The 20,767-nt window shown below is 42.0% G+C and overlaps 1 protein-coding gene across 9 annotated transcripts in view; it reads left to right on the forward strand.

Annotated features, from left to right (window-relative positions):
• Positions 1-20,767, forward strand: part of HHAT (hedgehog acyltransferase) — a 321,836-nt gene that overhangs the window by 99,217 nt on the left and 201,852 nt on the right. For all 9 annotated transcript variants that reach the window (XM_063114373.1, XM_063114372.1, XM_063114371.1 and 6 more), the window contains one exon: positions 16,717-16,867. In XM_063114373.1, the coding sequence (XP_062970443.1) occupies positions 16,717-16,867 (151 nt within the window). The remainder of the gene's footprint in view (positions 1-16,716; positions 16,868-20,767) is intronic.

Below are 20,767 nucleotides of genomic sequence, written 5' to 3' on the forward strand. Positions count from 1 at the left end.
TATAATGCTGATGCCAGAATAGTGCTGATGTCACTATGGTGCTGATGTCAGAATAGGGTGTGGTCAGAATATTGCTGATGTTACTATAGTGGTGATGTCAGGATAGTGCTGATATCAAAAAAATGCTGATGACAGAACTGTGCTAATAACACTATCATGCTGATGCACTATAGTGCTGATGTCAGAACAGTGCTGATGTCAGAACAGATGTCACCATAGTGCTGATGTCAGTATAGGGCTGATGTCACTGTAGTGCTGATGTCAGAATAGTGCTCATGTTGGAATAGTGCTGATGTCAGTATAGGTGCTGATGTCGCTATAGGGCTGATGTCACTATAGGACTGATGTCAGGATAGGGCTGATGTCAGAATAGGGCTGATATCAGAATAGGGCTGGTGTCAGTATAGTGCTAATGCAGGGGCCACAGGAAAACTTCTCCTTTGCCCCTGAAGGTTCGCTGAAGATCAATTGACACAAAGACAGGTTAATTGATGAAAAGGCATAACAAATTTAAAAGTGCATAGCAAAAGGAACTATGCTTGGGGGAATTGCATGAGAGTGATTAAGTTGGGTTATTGGGTTATTGCCCAATAACCCAATGGGCTACAGAGCTTAAATACTTCTTCATAAGGGAGAGGAGAGGGTGGAATAGGAGTAAATGATTTTCAGTGGAATTGAATGAGCCCGAGAAACAAGTGTATTAGTCAGTTTTCTGTTGCTTATAACAGAATACCTGAAACTGGGTAGTTTACAAAGAAGCAGAATTTATTTCTTACAGTTTGGGAGGCTGGAAAGTCCAAGGTCCAGGGAGTGCATCTGGTGAGGGCCTCTGTCTTGGTGTGGACTCTCTGCAGAGTCCCATGGCAGTGCAGGATATCTCTGAGCAAGAGTGCGTTAACATGCTAACTTGCTCTCCTTATAAAGCCACCAGTCTACATCCATGATTACCCACTTACCCATTAACCCATTAACCATGAATGAATTAACCTACTCATGGGGGAAGAGCCGTCATGATTCGATCACCTCCCGAAGGTCTCACATTTCAACACTGCCACATTGAGAATCAAGCTTCCACATGAGCTTTGGAGAGGACAGGCGTTCACATCATAACACCAGGTTTCTCTAAGCCCTGTGGGAGGTGGCGTCACAGATGACGGGAGGAAAGCATGTCAGGCAAAGGCTGTCCTGTTATGCAGATGAAAACATCTCAGGTAGTGGAGATGGAGCTGTCCTCAGAATAAATAAAGATATTTATTTCACCAATGCAGATTTTTCTCTACAGATGCAAATCTCCTTCACAAAAGGCAGCTTTTTAGCTATTTTTGTTTTTCTATCCCCTCTGAATAACCATCTTGAAATATGTCAAAGAAGTGAGAGAGTACTTCAAAAAGTTCATGGAAAGATTTGTATTATCTTTAATTCCATTTCTCCATGAACTTTTTGAAGTACCCTTGTATATTTCAGGTTGAAATATTTTGCTTTCCTTTCTGGTACTTTTACATGATCAATTAAATGTTTAAGAAAGGTATTATACAGAATGGCTTCCCCAGGAGGCCCTTAAAAGAGGGACCTAAATTGTCTTTGCAGGGTCCAGACTTGTACAGTAAGAATTATTATAAAATGGAAATAGTATGAGAAGATACCTGGGCTCCTGGTAGATAGGGCCATTATCTCCCCAGGGCCTAGGTCTTTCTTTGAGAGCCAAATTAGACCTTATGGATTGTCTGACGTTCTCATCATATAGCTTAGGAAATGGAGGCTTGGAAAGGCTTAGTGGCCTTCCGAGGGTCACAGCTGGTTCATAGTCAAGTCTAGGTGGCAGCCAGTGTGTTGATTTTCCAGGCCCTGTTCCCTCTGCTGTCTTCCCTACCTCTCATTTGGTTCTGCTGCATCACCCAGGTCCTGGTAGTGTCAGGCAGTCAGGACTGATACGGGCTTCTCATGTGAATTGTGTAAAGATGAACACCATTGATATCTCAGCCTCGGGGAGCAGGGAGTGTGTGGTGTGGTGGATGGTGAGGAATGAGGAATAGGAGAGGGGCTGTGGTCAAGGGTCACAAGTGCAGTGGCAATTTTAGACAACAGCAGCTTGTGGTTGAATGGCCTGAGAATTTAAGAGTTGCAAATGAGGCCTCCTGGGAGTTAAATAGGAAATCTGAAGCATACTGAGCCCACCCACCAGTGGGTAGGAAGATCGGTGATTGTTTTTACTGAGGTACAGGCCCGAATGTCTAAGTGTCTTTGCCAAAAGAGCTCACTTTTCTGATCAGTTTTTCTCTGCACCCCCCTGATGCCAAACTGTTACCCAAATGAGTTTTTTAGTTGTTCTACATTTATAATACTTTATTTAATCAAATTATTTGCATTTTAATGTCAGTGAAACTCGAGCTTGTCTTTGGATTTGATAAATACTGTCCCATGGCTCACCAAGCATATTTTAATTCAGATTGTTCTTTTTAACAGTATATGTTATATTTAGGCATGCACACGAAACTGCAAATGATTGGCAATTGGAAAAATAGTGTTTGTTCAATAGTCATATTCTAGAATTCTTAACATCGTCTCAAATTTGTAATTCAAGGCCAAAAAATAATCCGCTAAACATTCCAACGTGCAATGAAAATGTATTTTAAAAGAAATACATGGATGCACACACAAACATACATACATATATATATAACACACACAAACGAGTTTTCAACAGAGAATGTAAAATAAAATGTGGAGGACCCCCTCCTAGTCCCTCCACCTTTCCCATTTACCTTCTGCATCTTGTCCAGATTGTCTACAGGGATTTGCTCATTGCCCGGCGTTCCTTACAAACTACTTTTAGACTTAATATATTACGAGTTCTTCCTCATGTTGTGAAATATTCTTTTAGAGTGCGATTTTTACCAGTTTTATGGTATACCTTCCTCTGGTGCTCCTGTAATTTATTTAACCAGTTCTCCGTTGCTGATCACTATTTTGCCTTGTTATGAATCATGCTTCAGTGAACACATTTACATAGCCTTTTTGAACTCATCCAGGATGATTATTTCCTAAGGGTGATTTCCTAGGTCAAAGATTTTAGCTTCTCATTGCCAAACTGGTCTTTGAAAAGATAGTGCCATTTTTCCTTCCTAGCATCAGCGGTGTTGAAGAGCGGTTGTGGTGGACTGAACCTTCTGTGCACTGAATTTCTGTTTAGAAGGCGGATGTCCCCCACTACCATGCCATGGCCACCTTTCTCTCTGTCTCTTTTCCTGACTCTCCTTCTCTGCTCCCCTTCTTGGGGTATTCTTGAACACCCCTTTGCTATAGGACAGTTATTGGTTTGATCTTTGAGTCTGGAGAAAGCATCAGTCAGGCTGCCATCTAAGCAGTGATCTGTGGGAAGAGCAAGGTGAGCCCGAGCCTGCAGGAGATGCCCCTGTTGGGAGGGTGAGGCGTGGAGCTCCCGCTGCCTCCCCAGCCTTTCTGCAGTGAGCTCTTCCAGGAGACAGCCAGCCTCATGGGAGCCTCACGGGAGCCTTGCAGGGCTGCTTGGAGCCTGAAGGTTGAAGTTATGAACCCACTACGTATAAATATGGGTCTTCAGGTGGGACAAACCTTTCTCCTTCTTGAAAGGTAAATTGTGTTTGAAGTCTTTCAAGTACTTCCCTGTTTATGGAAAGAATTCTATAGTAATAAAGACTGAAGTCATTGTGCACTAGGAATTGTGGGTTGATTGAGACTTTGGAATTCTGGGATGTAAAACTTATTCTGGAATGGTGTGACCTCATTGGAAAGAGCATGTTTCTGTAGTAGTGCGATAGCCTTCCAGTGGGCTTAGAATAGAGCCAGTCTGATCCTCCTTAACAGAATTCCATGTGGTTTGGCTCCTGCCCCCTCCCGACTTGTCTCTTCCCCTTCATCATTGTATGACTTCTTGTCATTCCCGTCTCAGCTTAAATGTCATTGCCTAAGATCAGCTTTCCCCGGTGACCCAAACAGAAATAGCCAACCACTACTTTACATCACTGTGTCTTATTCTGTGCACGGGGCTCACACCACCTGCACTTCTCCTAGTCTGTCTGCTTTCGTCACTGAATGTGTGTTCCATAAAAGTGGGAGCCTTCTTGGGCTTGTTCATCATGCTGTCCCCAGTACCTACAGCAGCAGATAGCTAACAGTTGACACTCCATAAATATCTGCTGAATATATGAGTAGTGAGGGCTGTGAGGCTAGACCCCTTTATGGTTGCTGCTAGGAGCAGGTGTCTTCTTCAGACCCCAAATCCATCTACTTATGTGAGTTTTAGTCTTTGTTTTCTAATTCTGTGACCTTGGCAAAACCACTTATTATCTCTGAATCTCAGTGTCTTTATCTGTAAAATAAGGATCAGTAGTTACCCAAACAACCCTGTGTGGTGGTTGAGAAGACTAGCTGTCGTAACAGATGTGCAAGCTGTTTGTTAACTTTTCATCATTCAACATGGGAAAATTGTCACGACTTGTTTGTTGGAACTACCACGGGCAGCCTCCAAAGCTATGAAATAGGGAAAATACAGCCCATTACAGAGAGCAGACTGTTAAATCAGTCAGTGCACAATGGATTAGAGATGGGATTTGGTCAGCATGTGACTGATGATAGCTTCATTGGAGGCTTTATCATATCCATGGTAAGATTTAGCCAATCAGAATGTGAGTTGGTTTGGTCAGAACTAGACAAGGAAACATCCAAAGGGCAAGTTCTAGCAATTCCCATGCAAACATTGACTGGGGAGGGATACTCTGGTTCAGTGATTTTCTTTGCCATGCCCTATGGCAGAATATCCCTGTTGTGAGGACAGGCGCCTCCATCTGTGAGAGCTTGATGTCACTAAAGGTTCATGTTCTCTGGACAATACCTTGGTCCTAATTTCTTTCTCACTAAGCAACTTTGTGAGTGCATAGTTTGATTTTTTATGTGATTGACCTAGAGAGAGGAGAGACCCTCATAGGAAGATGTGACTCCCCAGTTACCTTGGAGATAATAATTCTCATTCTAAATGGTAAATTGGCTTTCTGGTGTTATAGATTTGTCTCCATGAGTTAGGTTAATGTTCATCTACCTCCAGCTCTTAGGGTGCTGACAGATCAGGCTCCTGACCCACAATGCTGAGGACTAGATCCTGGCTTGGGTGACTTTGTCAGCCTGGAGGGGATGTGTCTGGGGGCCAGCTGCATGATCAGGGGTTCCCACTCAGTAGCATAGCTTCGTAGTTTAATGTGATGCTTTATCTGGTTGGAGATTCTTGAATGTAATAATTGATATTGTTTGTGTGTGTGGTGGGTAGGGGTAGTGGGCGGGAGGAGTTGGACAGTTATTATTACTAGTTCAGGAGAGACATCCTAGAAAGGGCCAGGAGGTGGCAGTAAAAGCTAGCTAGTCATTTGAGCAATTCAAATTAGACAAAATTTTATTAGCTTAATATTCAGCCTCTCCTGGGAAATTTACAAAGTATTGAGGTGGGGAAAGCGGAGATGGGTGTTTCTTCTAGAGCAGAGAGAGGTAGTCTACCAAAGTAGCCATTCCATCCCACCTTCTATGATGTCCCTCGGTCGTATCATTTTAAGCTCTTTTTTCATGAAATTCTCCAGTGAAATCTTAAAAAAAATCAATTTACTCTAGTTTTCACATTTTATGTAGAACATATTTTTGTATATAAGCTGTAGATCACGTCGTTGCTGGGTTTCAGCAGTGAGGGTCTCCCAGCCCCTTAATTTCTAGGTAAGGTGGGTTTTACTTTTTTTGTTTCTTGGACTGAGCAGAGCCCAGTGCTCTCCTAAGACATCTGATTCTAGGCCGTCTCTGTTTCTCATCTCTTGTTTCTGTGGAATTAGTTCTGTTTAAGTATCATCTTGCTGTCCCCACTGTGCATTACCCTGATTATCACATGGTATTCAGCTATTTTTCTTTATTTGTACACATACACCCATACATAACATACACAACCACACGCCCCAAACAAAAATCTATTCAGATTAGGCATTTGTGTACATTAGAGGACTTCTAAAAAAGGGTGTGGGAGACAGCTGCACAAACAAGTTAAAATTGGTGGCCGGACCTCCTTCGTCCTTCTGCCACGTCTGAAGCTCAGACTGTGCCCTCTGGCTGTGCTACTGTCTTCTTTGTCCACCTGCCTTTTCTGCCTTTCTCCCCTTAGGGACATCCCCGTTTTCTTACAGACTGGTCTTTGTACAGCACAAAACCATATCACGTTCTTCTTGGATTTCTCAGGTCTTTGCTATAAATTTGTGCTTCTTAGCTGACTGGTGTGACCCTTTCTGATCATGCCTTTTGTGTTGCTGAAGCTGTGTCACAGTTCCTGCATATACACCCCACCCCTCCCCGAGCTGTACTGGGCTGTTTCGTGTCTTCATGCTTTGTTCATGCTGCTGCTTAAGGTTTCCTTTATCTGGCTAACTCCTCCTTCAAAACGTCTCACTACAGGGCCACCTCTCCTGAGCCCTCAGGTTTGCGTGATGCCTCTCTCCAGCCCTCTCACTACTGTCACGCATTACTCTTGATTAGGAGTCAGAAATGGACTGTTTAGTTCTGAATTGTCATCAACTTTGTGACACCAGGCACATTAAGGGAGGCTAGATGGGCTGAATGATTGTGAAGAATTATTTAAGTGATGACCTTCCTCAGATCTCATTGTGATCAGTGATAAAGTGATGGTCATTTAATTCAAATCAATTCAACGAAGTTTCATTAAGCCTCCCTAAGGAAATTGCTACTCCCTCATTCCCTCTCCAGACCTTTAATAGGCACATGTTGGGTGCCACATACCGTGTGGGGGCCAGAGGTACACGGGTGAAGTAGAGATGTCCTGGGGGAGGTTGCATCACCAGTTTTGTGACTCAGGAGACATATTGGTACTAGTGATGTGTGTTTGGGATTCGGTAGTGAAAAGATGGCTGTTACGGCTATTCGAACAGACAGTGTCAACTGGGGAAAATATGTGGAGGGTTCATGTAGAGTTCTGGGGTCCTGGACACATCTTGCTTTTCAAACAGTTCTCCTGTGAAAGGGAAGGTGCTCAGAGTGCAACTTTCCCATTCTGAAAGATTTAAAAAATAATTTTATATCTTTCATCATTGGTACATTTTTAGTCATTTTCACATACCCCAAGGATAATGACAGTAGCAGAGGGAACATTTTATAGTGAATCATCAAAATAAATATATGGAAAAAATGTATAAACAGATCAGTTACTTGATGTTTTTTCCCCTGGAATGCTGGCAGACTTGAAAATTACTTGAGGATTTACCCTTTGAGGGGCTTTGATAACCGACACTTTAATTTTCTCTCTGCTACTGCTCCTTATGTTGTGGAACAAGGCGGTGGTATGTTTCTCTAAGAGCTGTTTGTAATAATACCGTTTGCAGAGATCCTTCTTTCAGCAGAACTCTGCAGAGAAGCGTGGGGCTGTTTTCTCTAATGCAGAGTATCAGGCTGGGTCTGGGTGACCACCGATCTTCCCTCTCAAGCTAGCAGAGCGTTGTTTCTTCACGATTAGGTTGTGGTTGTCAAAATTATAGCAGTCTTTAGCAAATAAAATTAAAGGTCAATCCTGTGGCACAAGATTTTCCTTTGAAATTCCCTGTGTGTTCTCTTTTTGGATAACACAGTGATAAATGTCAGAATGAATTGGCAGCATTACTTTAAGTTCTGTCATGTAACAAACAGATTGAGCAAGAGAGGAGACTTTTTTCTTTTCCTTACATGAGATTCAGAAAATATAAATGAACAATAGAAAGGTAATCTTACCTTTCCCAGGAAAGCTGCTGTTTGCACTTTGGTGTGTCTTTCTAAAAATGGTGAAATGAAGTAGGATGTGGATTTTATAATTCAGATTTCTCAAACTTGACTGAGCATAATTTCCCAGTACTTGTCTTACATAGAGATTTGAGGCTCCAGCTCATACCTCCTAAATCAAAGTCTCTCGAGGGGAAGCTTGGAATCTCTATGATTAACTGTTATGCCAGGCGATTGTTAGGACCGTATAAATTTCAAAAACACTGTTGTAATCGATGAAGATCATGGTGGGGCATCGTCCTAGAGGTAGACATTCTGGATTCTTCATTGATGGCTAATTCCCAGTGATCCAAGGGCTGATAAGCTAGTTCACTGTTCTGCCCCTTCGCATTCTCCCCCTTTCTCCTTCCTATAGGTTGCTTCTCCAATTTTACCATTTTTCATACTTTCTGTACTCGAAGAGTGAGCAAGGAGGTGGAATTGTGCTGAGAGAAGTCCATTTTACTCCCTGTCTCCTTTTCATGCATTCAGTTGATGGGTGAGGAGGAAGTTGATTTTAGTGGCTAAAATTCAGGGTTCAGGTGGAGGCTCTTAATGCCTCCCCTTTTAAAAGGTTGTATTTTGGAAATTTAAAAGCATAAATGTAGAATTAACCCCCATGTATTTATCATGCAGGTTCAACAATTATCAACTCACAGCCAATTTTCTTTCATCTTTCTCCCCCCTATTGTTTTGAGGCAAATCCCAGACATCTTATTATTATCCACAAATATTTCAGTAGGATCTCTAAAAAACAAGAGCTCTCATTTTCTTTTCTATAAAAAGATAAAATATGGCACATTGGAATGATATTCCAATTTGACAGAGCCTAGGATTTAAGGGGAGCAAAGGCAGGGACTTATGGTTTTCCTTTAAAAAAGCTCAAAAAAAAAAGTCACATTTCCTGAGTTCATTATTGAATGGTGTTTCTTCATGGTAAATTCATGGTAAATCCAGGTATAAGAGATTATGGGGCAAAAAGAGAGCCCTAGCAAGGTATTTGAGAGTGACTGAAGAGGTGGGAAGGTAAAAATGATGGAGAGCTGCTCTTCCATGGTAAAGCTTTGTGGAGTGTGCATTAGAGTCCTTTCTGAAAGCTTTAACTGTTCACTGGTTGGAGTTTAGAAGCCTGTCTCCTAAGTGTAAGTAGTCAGAGGGTTTTTTAGCTCAGCGTTTAAGCACCAGCTATTGTTGAAATAATGTCTGTGCACCTGTCTAAATGGTAATGAAATGCTAACGAAGTCATCCGTTTGCTGCTTCTCATTCTGTAAGATCACAGTGAGGGGAAAGGGATAAGACATTTGGCATCTGATATTTGTTTTGAAAACTGGGGACACAAACATTTCAGATCGCATTAAGGTTCTTTTCTTTTTGCACCCTTTTGAGGCATTAAACATTCTAAGATTTATTAAGATACAATTGAAAAAATTAATTTTTTTTTACAAATTCTCTCCTTGGATAAGAACCCTGAGGTTATTTAAAATGAATGCAGTGTGGACCCAAAGCCACTCTGGGATTTACTACAGTGGAACTTGACTGTTCAATTACAGATAGTCCATGCGGTGTGAAGATAATTTCATGGTGCATGCTTGCAGGATGGAAGAGATGCCTGCTTGGTGTGGCATTATAAAGGGTACCAAGATGCACACAGTTATTTAAAACACGAGCTGTTTCCTGCTACCATTCCCCCCTCAGTGCCCCCATTATTCCTCAGAATACCATGATCTTTGTTATCCCCACATAGTCCATTATTGTGCCCAGGTAACATGATATCCAGATAACTTCTTAGATACATAAAATAGGTGTATATTTCTTTTAAGCCAAGTTTGACATATGGAAATCCAAATTTCTGGATACATTGGGGAGGCAATTATTTGCTTTCTAAAGGGATTCTTTGCTTTCTTAAAGGATTTGCAAATAGAATCCTTTAATTAGCAGTTAATTTCCAGTTCGTTTTGCACACAGATTTTACAGAGCACTTCTAGGCAAAGTGAGTCATAGTCTCTACCTGAAAATTTGCTTTTCAGAATTTTCAGGCCACCCGGCCCTGTATAAAGCTCCTTCTTTCCCCGTATTACTTAATTTAGTCTTGCATTGCTGTGTGTGTGTGTGGTTACTTTGCTTCTGCTGTGTGGGGTCTTATCTTATTCCCTGACAGTTTCTGGATCAAGTACAGGCTGGTGACAGTTGGTGGTGTCATGATGAAGATGGGGGAGGGGTCTTTGTAGACTTAAACCCTTAATTCAGCATGTCTGTGCTGTTATTCTACTGTAGTCAGGTCTCAAAAAAAACTTTTTTAAAATTTATTTTGCCATGTAAAAATGCTTCTGGAATAGTTCAGTTTTTAAGATCTGTTTTGTGAAGATATATTTCTATGTTTTTACTGGACAATTATAATTTTGATCTTAAGTGTGGTGTATGGTGGCTCACAACCATTTTCCCCAAGGCATTAACGATTTATAATTAGAGAGGATGGGGAAATAGGATTTACTATCCTACCTAGGTAACTTTTTTACACCAGCCTCACAACCGTTCTTTGAAGAGAGACATCTTGGTGGTTTAAACCCTTATAAAGGTTTTCAAAACTAGATTTCCCCATGTCTAATGTGTCCAGAGATGAAGCACTTGGGGAGGTAAATTTCCTCTGGGTTTCGGAGTGAATAAGCACTTATATTTGACCCTGAGAGGACCAGTCTGGTGTTAGGAGTGTGAGAAAAGGACAGTTGCCTGGGAGAAATTTAGTTCATGGCTGCTGGGCCCAGAGCCCCTTCTCCTGATCATTGTTTCCTGTCACTTGGGGACAAAGCAAGGTGGGAGGACAGCGGGTGAGGAGGCCCAGGGGCTAGCCGTCTTAGGCCCCTTTTGTGACTGACTTCATCAGGCTGAGAAGATGACTCTTTTGACCTGGACTGGGATCGCCCTTGACCCAGGGGCAGCTGAAAGGCTTCCTGAGCTTGTTGGTCCTCGGCACACAAAGTGCCTGTCTGTCCCTGTCCTTCACATCACCTGCCCTTCCTAGCTTACTAAGGCATCTCACATTGTGCTTCTGCCTCTTTCACCTGGTATTAGATCGCTTGCAACAACTCAGAAACAGCTGATCTGCTCACCTGGACTTGCTCCACGTCGACCACCGCCTCATGCGCTCTTAGAGGCCTTTGCTCACAGTGGACTCCTCGAGGCTGGCTTTTCTGAGGACTGTCAGAGATCTTTCTCCACATTCTCCTTTCTTCTGCTTGAAACAACCTCCTCCACCTCCCTTTAACAGCTCCCTGGTTGCCCTGTCATCTGGTTGGCTTCACCTGGGCTTTGTCACATGTCCGGCCTCAGAGTTGTATGTGGATCTAGTAAACGTGGTAGCTTTGAGGCAGCTGGCCAGATTCAAGTCCCAACGCTGCTACTTACTTGTGTGTGAGGTCAGGGCCTCACTTCAGGTCCAGCTGGGTGTGGTTCAGCATTCTTCATAAGCAGAGAGAGAGAGAGAGAGAGAGTGTGTGTGGGTGTGGGTGTGTGTGTGTGTGTGTGTGTGTGTGTGTGTGTGTGTGTGTGTGGTTAGTGCGCATGTCTGTCAATGTATCTTTTTAGTTTTGTTGCTATTCTTGTGTTCTTGGGGGCGGGGTGTGAGGTGTGAGGGAGTTTGAGTGAAGCAGGTGGGTGGGTGTCAGCCGTGGGCATCAGCCTCGGGCGTCCGCCCGGCACAGCCATGCTTTCCAACCTATGGCTCCAAGGACCTTTTGGCCAGTTACCTAGCTCATAGACCTGTGTGTGAGGGGTCTGCTGATCCAGCCTGGCATGAGGGGTCTGGGGACCCAGCCTGGTATATGAAGGGTTTGTGACTCAGTCTGTGAATGGGTTTGAGGGGTCTGGGAGCTCCAGACCTAGCCCGAGCTCGACAGTCAGCCCAGTTGGTGCAGGATTACTGGCAGGTAAAAGAGCCTGACAACTGTCGTGGTCACCTAGCTTTACAATTGGTGTCACGAACAGGAATAAGAGTGCTACAATTGGTGATGTTGACAGGATTCCAGACATTAGCAGTGGCACCGCAGTGATCCTAGGCAGATTTCGTAACTTTTCTGTGTCGAGGTTCCTATCTGTAAATGGTGGTAATAGTAGCACTTACCACGGGGGTTATATTGTGAACATTAAATATGATGGTGCATGTTGCTTGGTATATGGAGTGCTTAGTAATCAGTAGCTGTTATTATGCCATATACTCAGAAACTAGGTTGTTGGTGAACTTTCCCATACAACTAAGACTATATGAGTATATTTTACATGCACGCACACATATATTTGAGACATATAAAAGGTCATAAGGTATAGTGAACACTTGTTTATCCATCACTTAGTTTAAGAAATAAAAGGTTAGTAGGATAGGTACATGTGTGTGCAACTATGGTCTGATGTGGTAATCCCAGAACAGATCATAAGAATAAGGATGAGAGTTTCAAGGAGCAGGAAGCAGAAGGTACCAGGCCAGAGGTAGGGCACACTTGGACCTGGAACACCATCACTTCTTTATGTCTATTGGTCAATAGACCTAGGACCTGCCCAGATTTACTTTTGATGGGAGAGTGGCAAGATCTCATTGCAGAAGAGTATGTGGGATGGAAGGTAGAGTTGCAGCCATTATTGGGAAATAATAGATTTGTCATACTTTTTAACTTAGTATTAATATAGAATTTATTATTTTTTTTAGGCCTATTTCTTGTTGACTCCTACGAGGGTGTAAGCGCCACGAAAGCAGGAATATCCACTGGGGTATGCCAAGCACCTAGAGTCATGCTTGGCACATAAGTACACAATGAATATTTGTTAAATGTAAAGTGAATGGTGTCTGAGTCACTGTGTTCACGTTACTGCCTGTCCTAGTTGTGTGGGTTTTAGTCCCACTGCTGATTTACATTCTTTTCTATCTCTTTAAGAGGCTGTAATACTCTATAAGGGCAAGAGTCAGTGGTCAATATGTGTTAAATCAATGAGATGAGTCCATATCTGAGCTGGGATCTAAAGGATAGATAGGATTTTGCCAAGAGAAGAAGGTGGAGTAGGGCGCAAAGGGAGAAGAAAACACTGGGTGGCAAAACGGAAGGATGTATGAGACTGTAATGAAACTGACCGTGGGTGCCACCCGATTTGACCTCTGCTGTTTCTCATAATAGGTAACTAGTGGTTGCAGTAGTCATGCACTCACTACCTGCCTGTTGAACAAATGAATGTCAAAGGAGAGGATAATACCATGTATGGCCTTTAGGGGGAGAAGGGATTAGCATAGGTAAAATCAATCATAACTCTTGCTAATTGAGAATATCTTTTAAATATAAACCCAGCAAAATTTTATTTAGCATTGAAATTTTATTTAGTATTGAAGAATAGGCAACTTTTATATATTTTGGAAAATAATAAAAGCAATTCAATTTATATATGTCAAGTAACTTTTTTGTTTTTTGCTATATTTAAAGCTTCATGCTGATAGGCAGATGCCTTTATTTACTCATTTTTAATTAATTTCTTATTAAAACATATTGATTATACATATATATGGGGTAAAGAGTTGTATTTCAATACATGTATACAATGTGAGGTACAGGGTAATGTTTCAATACATGTATATAATGTGTGAAGTGTAATTAGCATATTCATCATTGTGAAACTTAATCATTTCTTGTGATGTGCACATTTTATCTCCTCTCTTCTAGTCATTTGGTAATATGCAGTAAATCATTAATTGCAAATTCCTGGGTAGAGTGTATACTAACAGAACTTATTTTTTCTGTAATTTTTGTATCCATTAACCAGCCTCTCACTTCCCCTCTCCCTTCCCTGCCTCCAGTAACTTTCAATCAGAGTAGAGTCATTTATATTCTTATGTTGACTTCTGGTCTATTGGATGCCTGAGGAAATGTAGTGAAATCTTTAGGGTCAACCCTGAAACCTTAGACCAGATCTTGCAAGGGAAAGACTGATTTTTAGGTCAAGAGGAAAAAAGAATGAGACATGCATCTTTCATAGGGATAATGAAAACCAACAGGAAGACAGAAGAATAGTTAAACCCACAGGTGCAAACGCAATTAAAGAAATTAATACAGAAATTATAATTATAATGCTTTTAAAATAATGAGTTTTTTCTATAAGCTTGTGAACCAGTTATTAAAATTTCAAAGAAAAAAATCTGTTGAAGCCTTTTGCATTTTAATCTGTAAGAAATATTCAGTACAGGAAATGGAGCATTTGTTGCATATTAATAAATGTGTGGCTTCTTGTGCTTTCCATCCATATTGGATTAAAACAACAACAACAACAAAAAATAAACCCCAATTATCTTTTCTAAAGTTAGATTTAGCCATAGAGTTATATTAAACATCTACACAAAATCAGCCCTTTCTTTAGCCCAGTTATTTATGAAGGTACTAACAAATGGTGAAGATTTTGTGCAAATGGTGGCTTCTAAAAATGTAGACTCGGCTAGGGATTTTAATTCATGTGCCTTGGGTATGACAGCTGTACAAAAATAGTGTCAAAAAATAAAGGCAGTGCTTGAGACATGAAGCAATCCATTCTTCCTGATCTGGCATCCTGTTCACAGGGAAAAGGGTCTCTGTGATGCTTCTGATGCACAGGAGCTGGGGGTGGCCTTCACCATGCATAGCCTTTCATGGGTCCTTTGACACCTTCACTTCTTCGGGCTGATCGTTTTCAGCCCTAGAAACATTGTATCCTTTAATCAGTCATTCTTACTCACGTCCTGCTATCTCTAGCTCTGGAATTTTTCTGACCAGAACCTGCTGGTTTATTTTGGACTATTTTAGAGCCCCCCTCATTGCCACCTCAGCCAACTGATTTCTTCACCTGTCAGTGGTCACATCCCCCCTGAGTGCTTTTAAGATGGTATTGTTAGGACACATGTAAGAATATATATATCAGCTTTTTTCTTGAGTCTTCTCAGACACATCCAAGAATGCCGAAAGTTTGTACCCAGCCCTTTCAGCAGCTATGACTTTGGTCTTGTTTCCAAAAGAAGAACCTGTTTGATTACTCCTTCATGGGAACAAGACACAGTGATTCCTGGGGTTTTCTCATTGTAGGACATATAGCTTTCACATGTGACCTACCATCTGCCATCACCTAAACTGTATATTCAGAAAATGGCTTGTGTGTATCTTCTGGCACAAGTTTACCATTTATAGCCACATACTCCATGGTGGTGACATCCTTTCAAAGATCGTTGTGCAGCATCAGGATAGAGAGGCAGGACTATTTTCTGCTAGTACCTCTTTAGCTCAGTTATTTCCTTCAAAATATCCCAGAAGGTAACCTGATCATTACACCCATAAGTCCTGCAGTATTTCCCTGTGCACAGGGGAAGTTGGTCTTGAGGTTGGATGGCACGTGGCCACTGGGTCATCTTCTCCTGGGCTTCCATCCACTTTGCTGTTGGCTTTCTCCTTGTGGGCTCTGCTCTGGCAGACCTGCCTCACCTTCTTACCTGTTGCCGAGGCCAGCGTGGATGGTGTCTAGTCAGCGTGAAGCCCCGTCCCTTCACCTGCTTTCCAGGGTGACAAAGTTGAAGTGGCTGGCCAGGAAGCCCAAGGAAGGTGGGAGTTGACAGAGCATCCTAAGACCCAGCCGGAACTGCGGGTTGCACCCAGTAGGGACAGGTGGAGTCCTGTGGGGACCACAGCCTCAGGCCTCTCGTCACACCTGGTGCCACGGCCTGCTTCCCTCATTCAGGATTCTCATGTAGGGGTTTTTGCTCATTTTTTGAAGAGCCTTATTGGGATGTAGTTAACATACCATACAATTCACTCCTTTTAAGTGTACAATTCAGTGGCTTTTAATATATTTACAAATGTGTGCAATCATCATCAACTGCCAATTTTAGAACATGTTTGTTACCTCAAAAGAAGCCCTACCTTTTAGTTACCATCTCCTCCCTGCCCCTGCAAGCACTAAGCAATCACTAGTGTACTTCCTGTCTCTGTAGGTTTCCCCATTCTGGACTTTCATATGAATGGAATCATATAATAATATGTGGTCTTTTGTGACTGGCTTCTTTCACTTAACATAATGCTTTCAAGGTTTGTCTATGTTGTGGCATGTATCGGTACTTCATGTCTTACGGCAGAAAAATATTGCATTGCATGGATAGACACCTTTTGTTTATCTCTTCTTCTGTTGATGGACATTTGTGTAGTTTCCATCTTTTTGCTATTGTGCATAATGCTGCCATGAACACCTAGGCATAAGTTTCTGTGTAAACATGCTTCCATTTTTCTTGGGTATATACCAAAGAGTGGAATTGCTGGGTCACATGGTAACTCCATGTTCAATCATTTGAAGAATCACCAGATTGTTTTCCTTCAGCAGCTGCATCATTTTACATCTTACCTGCTGTGTGTGATGGTTTTCATTTCTCTACATTTTCACCAACACTTGTTGACTTCTGACTTTCTGATTCTAGCCATCCTAGTGTGTGTGAACTCATGTAGGCTTTGAAAGGATTTGGGAAGGATTTCCCCTTTCTAATATGAGGGTACTTCAAAACATTTGTGGAAAAATAGAATTAAAAGATAATACAAATCTTTCCATGAATTTTTTGAACTACCCTTGTAGTTTTAAAATGCAATATTTGTTTTTTAGGAATTTCCTCTTTTTACTATCTGTGAAGGCATGACTGCTAAGAGGTTCTGTTGCCCGTCACAGTAATGAAGGAGATTTCAATATTTGTTAATCAAAAAAAATGTCATCGAATAAAACCAGTGTGGGATACTTCTTTACATGTGTTGAGTTGAGGGGAAGGACGGGGGTGGGTGGAGAAGCAGGGCAGGTGATACAGCTCCTGGGACGTCGCATCCCTCTGGGGAGACGGCTCTACTTCTGTTCATGTGTCTAATGGGTCCTTCTGCCTTTCAGGAGGACTGGCGCTGGCCCAAGTGCTGTTTTTCTATGTGAAGTACTTGGTGCTCTTTGGCGTCCCAGCTCTGCTCATGCGCCTGGATGGACTCACACCACCGCCCCTCCCTCGCTGTGTGAGCACCATGTTCAGTTTCACGGGGATGTGGAGGTCAGTCACCTGGCTTACTAAAGTCCTTCAGGGATTCCAGGGGGAGGAGCCATGATGACTGGCTTCAAAGGGTTGGCTGCCGTCTTTCTCTGCCCCTCCCTCAAGCCACATCTGGCACCTTTTCAGTTTCTTTATCCCACTGACAGGATGATGATGCATGCTTTCTGGACCTCTCAAAATTATTATCAGGCTATGAAAACAGGTGAGATAAGAAAGTTTCTTGCCACATCTGTGTACCAGTACACAAAGGATTATGTTTGAAGTGGTTTCTTACTAACTTAGGGCATGCCACTATGTATTGATTATTTTATTGTTTTCTGTTTTTCTTTAAAATGACATCTGTATATGTGAGACTGTTGATTTAAAAAAAAAAAAAAAAAAAAAAAAAAAAAAGGATAATAGTATAGTCCGGTGCTGCTGTTTACTGGTTCTCAGATCTGGGTCAGTTTACTAAATCTATCTAGTCTCTCTGTTTGGTTTCTTATTCTTAAACGGTAATGGTAATGGTGATACCAGTCTCCAAGAGTTGTTTTGAGGATTAAATAAGCTAACACATTTGGAGCAGCTGGCACATAGTAGATGTTTACAAATACTAGCTTTTACCTTTATATTATTTCTATGCTTGGTGCACATGGATAGACAGTGCTGTTTCTGAATTTTCTAACTATTCTTGATTTTGTCCCATACCCTTATGGCTGGCTTGGAACCTTTGTTTCAAAAGATCCCTCGATCCCACTGCCACTTCTGATTGTTGTTTTCCAGATGGACTCACGTTTTGCTGTGTTTTTCTTAACTCCTTCAGTGTGTAACAAGTGACAGGATAGCTTTTGCAATTGTGGAACTAATGTAAGGACCTCAGGGTCAGCACTGGCACAACATGGGAGTCAGTACTTACTCAGAGTTCACTCTCTAGGTACCTCGTTTGCCTCTCCCTAGTCCTGGCCCTGCTCAGAATCACCATACTGGTTCATTCACATGGCTCACTCAGTCTTCTGTTTCATCTCTGTAGGGAGAAGACCCAAGACATGGGTAGGGGAAGAACTCGGTGAATATTGCCATATCTAACGTTGCGACTCAAAAGGAGGTGGATAGCACTCAATATCCTGGTTTTCCATAGTAACTTGTCATAGAGGCTGAATTTATCTAAGTCTCTTTAAATACATTTTATTTTTGGCTCATTTTTCTTCTTGGGGTTAGAAATTTCATATGGTTATTGTAAGGGATGTCGAGTAATTGCTTTGATTTGTCCTTAATTACTTCATTGAATACCACAGGTGCCCTGTTCAATGGCAAGATTGGTGAGAGCTAGCAAAGGGGCTCTCTCTAACTTGGAGGCCAGGGAGTGCTCTCGTTCAAACGGTGAGCCTGGTTGGAAGGCCCTGATAACTCTTAACCTAGTCATAGGAATAATTTACTGAATCAGTGAGTCAGGGCCCAGCATGATTTGAGGACACGTCACAAGTGTCTGATGTGAGCTTAGCATGGGTCCTCTGCCTACTCAGTGTGAATGCTTGCATTAATGTGTCTCTCGGGAAGCACATTCTCCTAAAAGGCTTCTCCAGTGTTGGCTGGCATAATAAAAAACCATGACTCCTGGGCAGGCACGCTGGCTCCAGGCTCCTTGTGCATTAACACCAACCCACCGATTGTCATAAGAAGCAGTTTAGACATTTAGACTATATTTCACACTCAGAATGGTTGTCTTTTTGTCCTTTATTTTATTTAACTGTTTGGGGTGGGAGGCCAAGAAAGACCCTCAGTTCTATAGAAACTGCAGAGGTGGAGAGAACATGTCTGTCAAGAGCTTTGTCATTGTCTTGATTAGGACTAGACTAAAATATATTAGACCCCAGGCTGTTGAAACACTCTCTCCTCCCTCCCAGTTAAAGTTTTAAGACAAATGTGGGAAAGAGAGTAATAATGAAGTTACTCTGAGGAGGAGGGAAGCTCTAGGGTGGCCCTTTAGAGTGATGTGGTTCTAAAAAGAGGTGATTACAAGGGCATGTGATGAAATAAACAGGGCCTTTCCTGGGAGTGACACGGACTCTTATCCTAGCTTCTTTAGCATGCATGGGTGTAGGTTTTGCCCTCGATGTTTTTATTTTTAAATTTCTGCAACGGTTTTCCAGTTTGCTAGTTATACTTAGAAACAGTTGGGTCTTTATACACTGGCTATTCCATATTACGTAGTTGAATTTAAGAGTGGAGGTTAACTCTGTAAGCTATGGTGCACAACGTAAGCTCAGAAGTAGTTTTGTAATTGAAAAAAGAATAGAAAGTGTAGCTTTCTGTGCTGTTTGCAGATGCTCCTTCATCCTTAGGAGGAGCATGTTTCATGTTCAGTATCTGGTAGCATAACTGTGACACTGGTCCTGGTCCCAGTCCCAGTCCCCATTCTCTAACTTTTCTCTTTAAGAATGCATGTTAAGAGAATATAAGTTCTGTATTTGTAATTTCTATCAACAACTAACTTTACATTAATATTTCTGGGCCATCTGTAACGGTATTGCTACAGATAGGGAATGGCGCCCACTTCCTGGATTTAGGTCTGAGAAGAGTTAATTCTCAAGCAGATGTGAGAGCTGGTGATGGAACTTATTCTGCTGGGCCATGGCAGCCATTGGTGTGGTGACACAGGGCAGGGTGGATGGGAAGGAGAGGAAAGAAATTTTAAGAACAATCTCTGGAGCTTGTTTAATGGTTACCTGAGCTTCTAGAAAATCCACACTGGATGGGGTTTAGAACCAATGATGAGAGGTGAATTTGTATCTTTGCACACCTGAACACCATGCTGACTGACTGCACTTTCAGTCCACTTAGCATTGAGAGAAGACTCAAAACCAGCACCTGGCCCTATCAGAGGAATCTGAGCTCTGTGTCACAGAACAGATGAAATTGGCCACCAGCAGAGAGATAATCTTCCTTGACATGATAGTTTAAATTGACCATGAAAAATTGCTATTCACCCAGATGGCCCAAACCTGAAAGTTAGGACCTGATGCTTTTTTTTTTTTTCTTTCCCACTCTGCTAGCCCTTCTCTTTCATGTAATTCCTGCTCAAATATTTGCAAGTGTAACAAAACCCAAAGGAGTGTGTGTATTCCCACTTGCATGATTTCTCTGTGGTCATATGGACTTGAGAAATTGAGAATTTTCTGCTTAGTTTTCAGGTTTCATATTTTAATTTAGATGAGCTGAGATCTGTAACGAGCATTTTTTGCCAAGAGTCATTAAAGATGACATTACATGTCTGAGGTTCCAAATTAGAAATCTGATCATGTTCCCCTGATAGGATTTCCCATGGTGGCTGGTGAGTTATGGGTCAATTTCAGTTATCTCAGGAATTTTGCACAGCTTTCCCTCTGCATTTCTTGAATTATGATTCTCTCAGGTCTTCACATCCACACTCATATATCACTGCTTATCCCAGAGGAATCCAGGTACTGTTGGTGTCTGCCAGACCGTAATATATGGTGCTTCTTTAGGCTGGAGATGGGGTGAAGCCTGAGCCCCTTCTCTCAGTGGGGCATCAGTTGCATGGGCTGTTAGGTCAGAAGAAAAAAATTAGATCTCTAGGTGGAAAGTTGGTTCAGGCGTGTGGCAGATGATAAAACCAGCTCTAAAAACTGCTAGCTTTGCATTCGTCCTGCTTTTGAATCATGGTTAACCTCCAGTTGCACTGCAGGATGGCAGGCATGGAGTTGGTGAAATACACACCCTTTCTAACAGCATCGTTGGGTGGAAAGTGGGGGTAGGGTAAACATAAAGGAGAAGAGGTGGGATAGGTGTTGTTAATAAGAGTTCGTTTATTTTCGGAGGCAGCCTAGTGCCTAATAGCTTGCTACTTTTGTGTGACTTTGGACAAATAAGTTCTCTGGGCCAACCTTTCCATCACTAAAA

Source organism: Cynocephalus volans, chromosome 11 (genome assembly GCF_027409185.1).
Source record: "Cynocephalus volans isolate mCynVol1 chromosome 11, mCynVol1.pri, whole genome shotgun sequence".
Classification (NCBI taxonomy): domain Eukaryota; kingdom Metazoa; phylum Chordata; class Mammalia; order Dermoptera; family Cynocephalidae; genus Cynocephalus; species Cynocephalus volans.